Source organism: Festucalex cinctus, chromosome 21 (genome assembly GCF_051991245.1).
Source record: "Festucalex cinctus isolate MCC-2025b chromosome 21, RoL_Fcin_1.0, whole genome shotgun sequence".
NCBI lineage: Eukaryota > Metazoa > Chordata > Actinopteri > Syngnathiformes > Syngnathidae > Festucalex > Festucalex cinctus.
In genome coordinates this window covers 1,680,399-1,688,330 of record NC_135431.1, presented here as the reverse complement: position 1 = coordinate 1,688,330, position 7,932 = coordinate 1,680,399, and the positions used below count along the sequence as shown (strand labels likewise).

The 7,932-nt window shown below is 43.5% G+C and overlaps 1 protein-coding gene across 6 annotated transcripts; it reads left to right on the top strand.

The window, feature by feature from the left end:
• The first annotated feature begins 2,630 nt into the window (after positions 1-2,630).
• On the top strand, positions 2,631-7,360 carry msraa (methionine sulfoxide reductase Aa). 6 transcript variants are annotated; one of them, XM_077509799.1, is made up of 7 exons: positions 2,631-2,903; positions 3,552-3,637; positions 5,120-5,188; positions 5,361-5,480; positions 5,571-5,675; positions 6,354-6,460; positions 6,999-7,360. In XM_077509799.1, the coding sequence occupies exons 2-7, from the start codon at positions 3,556-3,558 to the stop codon at positions 7,167-7,169; spliced, it is 654 nt and encodes a 217-aa protein (XP_077365925.1). In that variant the 5' UTR covers positions 2,631-2,903; positions 3,552-3,555; the 3' UTR covers positions 7,170-7,360. The 6 variants fall into 6 exon arrangements, with proteins under 6 accessions (XP_077365925.1, XP_077365923.1, XP_077365922.1 ...); XM_077509797.1 differs by having other exon boundaries at positions 3,519-3,637; XM_077509796.1 differs by lacking the exon at positions 2,631-2,903 and adding an exon at positions 3,031-3,441.
• The last annotated feature ends 572 nt before the right edge of the window (positions 7,361-7,932 follow it).

The following is a 7,932-nucleotide window of genomic DNA, read 5'->3' as shown; positions in this document are numbered from 1 at the left end:
ATTCACTGTGTTCACACGGGATATTAGCGCGCTAACCAGCTAGCCTCGAATTCATATGCAGTACCCCACTCGACCTCAGGAGGCACAAGTGAGCCGGTTACTTGTATACAGTCTGCACTTCAGCACAAAAGAACACAAATAAGAGCACCTTTTTTTTTTTTAAATCCCAAAGCAAACGAGTTGTAACATTTTTTGCTACAGTTGGAAAAAAAATGATCACATAATTAAGGCAGAATCTTCAACATTTAGTATTTTTTTTACTTAAAAATTGGTAATTTAAATGTATTTTTTTCTTTTTTTTTGGATTTATTTATTTCATTTAATAATTGGCAGTTTTTTTGTGTCGTACATTAAAAAAAACAACTGAAAACACTGTGCATAAATGTTTTTTTTTAATGTATTTTATTAAACGATTGGCTAATTCATTGATTACAATTATAAACTGTTTTAACTGTTTTTCCTAGATGTATTTTTACTCGCTCTTCGAAAATGAATTGTTTCCCCATGTGCATAAAGGTTTGCACGCCAACATTTTATTGCACGCTTCAACTGAGTGAACCGTTCATGATTCGTCGTCCATTTTGATGTGAGCTCGATTGTGCCTGACGCACAAATTTAAAAAAAAATAAATAAAAATACTGGAGGCCTTAAAGGCAACAAGGATCATTTTGGATTGTTGCCAGTTCTTAAATATTCAATTCAAAACCTTTACTAGCTGAATGGAGCTCATCCACTTGGTTACGTTACATCGTCGCCACATTTTTTTTTTTTAATCGTGTATGAAAATAATCCAATGTGCTGCTCCTGTTGTTGTTGTTGTTGTTGTTGTTGTTGTTGTTATTAGGCCTCTCTCTTGGCATTCACCGCGTGCCTTAATTGTATGGACATTTAAATCAAGGTCCGCTGTGAACACGACGAGAGACGACCCCGCTTTTCACGCGTCCCAGCCGACTGCATCGGCTGCCCTACTTTCCCCTGCACCCCCCCACCCACCCCCCACCCCCCCCACCAACATGATACACTCTGTTCAATTCCACCGCATCCCTCCTATCTCATCCTTGCGTGCACCTCCGTCAACCTTCACTCGTGACCTTGTGGCTGCCACACCAAACTGGTGAGTCTTTTTTTTTTTTTTTTTTGCACAAAGCGCACCCAACCGAGTCAACGACTCGCCGTTTGATGCAATGCGTTTCGTTGCCTGAGGGCTGTAAATTAACTTTTTTTTTTTTTTTTTTTTGACAAGAGGATTTTGCATTCGATGCACCGTGGAGCACAAATGGTGCGGATTTTTTTTTTTTTTGTTTTGTGTGCAGGCGTCAGGTAAAAAAAAGCAAGGGCAGCACTCGGGCCCGATTAAAACCTCCATCTTCCATTATCTAGTAGCCATAATGCACCTTCTTATAGAGCGCCGTATTAATGGCTCAGCTGCAGGGGTGGGGGTTGGGGGTGGAAACCATGATGCTGATGCTGGGACTTGACATCATCACCCGAGTTAGAACCCCCCCCACCTCCCTAAAAGAAAAAAAAAAAGGAAACAAAAAAACGGACTTCCTGCAGCATTTTTTGGAGCTGCAGCAGAACATACCAATGACCCAGATAGCGCTAGCAGCTTCAAATGTAAAAAAAAAAAAAAATGGGGGTGCTTGCCTGCCTTTTGTGGGGCTCGTGCATATAAACCTGACGCCCACAGAAATCATTCAAATTGCAACAAAATCACAAATTGAAAACAAAAAAGACAGTTCCAGTTGACAGGAGAGGACAAGGGCGTGTGCGCAGTCTCGTACAAGTTGCGCATGCACAGCACAACCGCACGGTGCGTCTTTTTTTTTTTTTTTGTTACGACGCAGCGCTGAAATGACGGTTTAAGAAACACGTACATTTTTAAAATGGCGCATGAAAATGACATCTAAACATCAAGTACAGTTGAAAGAATATACCCGTCATGGCATAAATGGCGCAGTTCCCCCCCCCTTTTGAATTTTGTTTCGTTTTTTTTTTTTTTACCGCCTTTGGCCGATGCGGGCGAGTCTCCCGTGTCCGACAATCGAGCGTTTTTTTTTTTTGTGTGTTTTTTTTTTTTTGCAGCTGCTTGCCGTCCGCTCCTCGGAGCCCTCCGCCGGAGGTCCTCGCAGTTGTTGTGGCGGGAGGGATGAGGATGCTGCGGATGCTGAGAGGCATGCAGGGATGCGGACGTCGGACCTACATCCTTTTGTTGTTGTTGTTGTCGTCGTCGTCGTCGTCGCATCCCCCAACTGAGTCCAGGAGGCATTCCAAGGAGAATAAGTGGTTCCGAACATTCTTCTTCTTTTTCTTTTTTTTTTTTCTTTTTTTCGGAGCGCGTGAGGCTGCAGCAGGATGAGGATGAAGGATGACGATGAGGAGCTGGGCGCAGTCAGATGGAGAGAGGAGAGGAGAGGATGGGGAGGGGTGGTCCTCTGTTACATCCTCAGCCACCCCCCCCCCCCTCTTTTTTTTGCATCCTCCTCTAGCTAAGTCAGGGCCCACAGTCTATCATTTTTTTGTTTTTTTGTTTTTAAATTCAACATGAGTGAGTCAAATGAGCTAAATAGTCATGATCCCTATATGACACTGAAGAATTTGGCTTCCAGGGGAAATGTCCCCCCCCCCCCTCAAATGGAGGCCTTGTGGTGTGTAGCGATATGAGATTGCAGTTTGGTTTCACTGCATGCATTAATGCAGCTCATTTATCCCCCGCATCGTCCTTTTTTATTTGTTCTCACGTGAATTTAAAAGGACAAGCATCCACATGGGCTCGTCTTGCATCCCCCACTCAAGCCTGCAGACGGACTGACTGATGGGGGCTGGACTGCGCCACTGTCAGCTAAATACTCCCATGATGATTGTTATTATTATGAAGGAGATACCGTTTACTTTGTGTCCAAGTAAGTAACACACTGCAACATTTATTAAGTGTATGCAAGGACCGTCCAAATTCACCCACCAGCCACTTTATTAGGCACAGTTTCGAAATGTATGCATACATTTTTAATCACAAAAAAATGAGGTCATTTAACAAATATGTGTATGCTTAGGTTTTAGTTTGAATTACAATTTGCTGCACTGCATACTACAAACAACGTTCCTCTTCCAAAGCCGAGCTCCATTGGGAATTTGCACACTTCACTGTCGTTGTAGCAGAAGGTCCACATAAACGTGACAATTGAACTGTTTTATAAGCATATATTGCAGTGTGAATAATTCGGCCTGCAAATTGGGTCATTACAAAAAAAAAAAGTTTTAGTAGTATGCACGAACACTAGCAAGGTAAGTAGTGCTATGATGTCATTTTGATGCGGAAATAGCAGAACACAGGTCAGCAATTCATCCAGAGAAGCCGCTTGATTACGTCTTCCTGTGTCTTGTCATGAGTGTTGCGGGGCAAAGTAACGTAACGTGTGACGTTACACAAGCGTTACTTGGGTAAGCAGGTGGATGTTGACGTTGGTAAGCGGCTAAACCGGGCTGTCTTGCTCAATGGTCTCCTCCTCCTCCTCCAGGCTGAGTTTGATTTGGCGACATTTTGTCAACAGTCGGATGGGAGACATGGCCTCCAAGACGCAGATGCCAAGCCCGGATCGAGCGTTACAGGGCCGGGCTGAAGCCATCAAAGTGGCCGGTAAGTCTCTCCACTGGTTTAGCCTTAGCATGCTAGCTTCGGGATGACGACATGAGTTTCGTGAAGGTTTATCGCGAAGTAATAACGATTTATTGACGTGAATGTAGTTGGCGGACATATTAAGGATTCAACAACAATCGGTGTTATGTCTAAAAATTGTGTGAAAACGAAGCTTTTCAAAGTTTCGATTTCGACAGATGTGCGCACGCGCAAACTGTCCACTTCCGCGTAAACAATGACAAGTCTTTCGGAAGACGTTTAAATTGTAAAACATTGAATGAATATAATCATTTTTTGTGTGTGTTTTTTGTTCTTTTTATTTATTTTTTTAAACACATTCAGACGCCAGAATCCTCCACAGCCTAACTTTACCCATCTCCACTCTCTTGAGTAGAAGAGCAAGAGAAGCGGCAGTGAAACAGGCCAAAATCCGACGAATGTTGTGGTGAGGCAGGTTGAGAAACTAGTTGCATACTAGGTGCGGTTAAGAGACATGATTAACTCACTGAATCGACTAAATCTTGCCCTAACGTCACGTGACAACCAGCATGACACGTTGCGGACTGTCCTCCCGTTCGTCCATCTGCTTATGCAGGATATTATGTACTCTTTATTTTTAGTATTTTGAGACGGGAAACAACAAGGCTCCTGTCAGCTTTGAATCTGGCAGCCGTTGCCGTTTGGCACCGCGGCGCTCCGCTCTTCAGTACGAGTGGCGCTGCTGAGTGTTGGCGCGCCATGAATAGATGTGCACTGGCATCCGAGCCGGAACAGAAGAGCATCCATCCATTTTATCTGCCTTTTGCCTTTTCACACACGACGCAGCCATGGCAGGATGCGTGTGCGCGTCTTACACAGCACAACACGCAATCCTGCCATCAGATTAGCTCATCGCCAGCTAGGGGAAGTAGGGGAGAAGCGGTAGTAAAACAGGCCAAAATTCAGATGACCGGGTGCGGTTTAAACAAATGTCAACATGTCAAAAGTTAATCTTGTGACTCTTCTATTCTGTGCTGTTTAAACAGTAAGTCATGGACAAAAGGCTGCTTGAGGTCGAACTTCTTAACAGCGCCAGTGTAGCAGTTGAGGGCGAATTAAGAACAGGTTTTCAAAAGGGTTAGTCAGTGGTGATGTAACCGCTGCTCAACACCGATTGGCTGATTTTGACACACACGTAAGCCGGACGGAACTAGAGCAGCACTAATATGTAGTGTGTGCGCGTGTCATAAAGCATCCACAATTGTTTTTGATAAGCTTATGGCGATGACAGCCGCACATACGCATTTTCCTCAGTAAATATGAGCAAAAAACAAAACAGAATATTAATTTGAAGAAATCTTTTACAGAGAAAAAGTACAGTACACATGAAAAATAATTAATAAAATAAATAAGAATAAATGTGAAATAAATATAAAAAACATGAAATACATAATAATAATAATAATGATGATAATAAATAGATTTTCCTGTTTTCTTCCTCAGCCAAACATGAAGTCAACGGCAACAGAACCACGCCGCCGTTCCCAGAAGACACACAAATGGCCATTTTCGGTAAGTACGTTTTGTGGTCCGAACATCTTCACACCGGACGCAAGTCGTGTTCCACAATTTTTTATTATTTTTTTTCTTCAACTGTATCGCAATAGCATTCAATCAATGGGCCCTCATTAGTAGTGCAGCAACATGGCTGACTGTGTATGTGTTTGTTGGTGGTGTCCCGCAGGGATGGGCTGCTTCTGGGGTGCGGAGAGGAAGTTTTGGCGCCAGAAAGGCGTTTATTCCACTCAGGTGGGCTATGCCGGGGGCTACACGCCCAACCCCACCTACCAGGAAGTGTGCTCAGGTGCACGCACACACACAACCACAATTATATTTTACAATAACAGAACCATATTTAATGTTGCATAATTGTAACTTTGATCTCATGTTAAAGGCATGACTGGCCACGCCGAGGTGGTCCGAGTGGTCTATTATCCAAACCAGATTTCTTTTGCCAGTTTGCTGAAGGTCTTCTGGGAAAGCCACAACCCGACGCAAGGTACCGTATGCCGTAGCTAGCTAGATAGATAGATAGGGGATTAGCTAGCTAGCGCGCTAGCTAGCTATGTGTTACCTATAAGTATAAGGCATCTATCTATCTATCTAGCTGTATAGCTAGCTAGCTGTATACATAGTATACCTGTAGCTAGCAATTTGTATAGCTAGTTGTATAGCTAGCTAGTTGTATAGCTAGCTGTATAGCTAGCAATCTGTATACCTAGTTGTATAGCTAGCTAACTGTATAGCTAGTTGTATAGCTAGCTAGCTGTATAGCTAGTTTTATAGCTCGCTAGCTGTATAGCTAGCTAGCTGTGTAGCTCACTGTATAGCTAGCTTGCTGTGCAGCTAGCTAGCTGTATAGCTAGCTAGCTGTATAGCTAGTTGTATGGCTAGCTAGCTGTATAGCTAGTTGTTTAGCTAGCTTGCTGTATAGTTAGCTCGCTGTATAGCTAGTTGTATAGCCACGTAACCAAATTGCTAACCGTACACTGATAACCATAGCTAGCCAGCTAGCTAGCTAGATGGATAGATAGCTGGCAGCCATTCTGATAGTGTTTAGTCAGGTGTTAATCAATAATATTGATTATTATTAGTGTATGTCACTGCTTTGTCTTTCAGAATAAAAGTATCATATAGGAAGTGTTATTTTAACGATCTAAATGTTGCTTGCATTCAGGTATGCGCCAGGGCAACGACGTGGGTACGCCGTACCGCTCGGCGATCCACGTCTGCGCGCAGCAGCAGCTCGAGGAGGCGCTCGCGTCCCGTGATCAATACCAGAAGGTATGTGCAGCACGTCGTTATTTGCGCTGATTGATGAGCGTGGCGGTTATATCAGTGCATTGTGCTTTTTTTCTTCACTCGTGATCCAATTGTGTTGCCACTCCACGATCGTTTGGTCATGACTTGACGTCAAATTGATAGGAAATATGTTGCCGAGCGTCTCCGTTTGCTTTCTTCAATTTTCTCACCAGATTGTCCAGACCCCCCACCAACCTCAATTCCCCCTCCCGCTCCCATCTGTGTGCGCGTGTGCATGTGTGCGTGTGAGCAGTTGGCCCATAGCAAACGCACACACGCACACATGCACACTGTTGCCAAACCATCTGGGTCCTAAATCTGTCCCCCACTAAAGTCACTTGAGTTGCAAAACTAACACACGTGCACACGCAACATTCCTAAAAGCTTTAATTGAGTTATTTATTTATTTGACGTGCCACATTCTTCAAAAATTTATTTGGCAATAATGACAGCGGAGGCAACCGTGCAATTTGCATCCCATAATGTACATTGATCGTCGTCGCCGTGCGCGCTCGTGCAGGTTCTGACCGAGGAAGGATTCGGAAGCATCACGACAGAGATCGCGGAAGGCAAACCCTTCTACTACGCCGAAGACTACCACCAACAATACCTCAGCAAGAACCCGGGAGGCTACTGCGGGATGGGCGGGACTGGAGTCTCCTGTCCAATAGGAATCAAGCAGAAGGCCTAGACGGCCAATCGCAGCCAATCATCACAAACAAAAAAGATTCAATCAGGTGCATTTTATGGAAATTGCTTAATCTATTTAGACGGAAGATCGATCTCACTTTCACGACTGAATGTTTGAATATATGTTGTACAAATCTGCACTCTTGAGAAATTAAATGAAATGAAATTAAAGACACTTTTGACGTGCCAAAACATGAGTGTAATCAGCTCCAGCCACACTTTCACTTTGGGAGGCGGTTCCAACTCCAAGAGCCAATTAAAGTGCCTCATTACTTAAAAAAAAAAGTGTGTTAAATTCACACTTCATAGGTGGGAAGGTACTCAAGACACAAATATTTGTATACAACACCTTAAACAGTCATTTTTCTCAATACTGTACTGTAAACAGCTCATTCTCACGTATCACCACCTACTGCCACCTGAGGGCACCAGAGAAGCGGCTTAGTTCATAGCGAGAGTAGTGTTGCTTCACTTCTTTCATAAATAATTTAACTACGTGTATTAATGCGTAACTTTTTAACAGTGGCTGTCATTTGAACACCTGTCATCAACGGAATGATAATCGGCACATAGCGTGAATTATTGGGAAGCTGCTGCGCCGACGACGAGAACAAACGCAGAATCAATAAATCACCGCGACAAGCTGGAACGTAAAGAACAAAAGATTTAAATGATTAGCTTGATGGAGGTTAAAAGCCGGTGAAGGAAACGAGTTTGACTCCTTTTTTTTTTTTTTTTTTTTGCCGTTGTCATGGTAACGCACT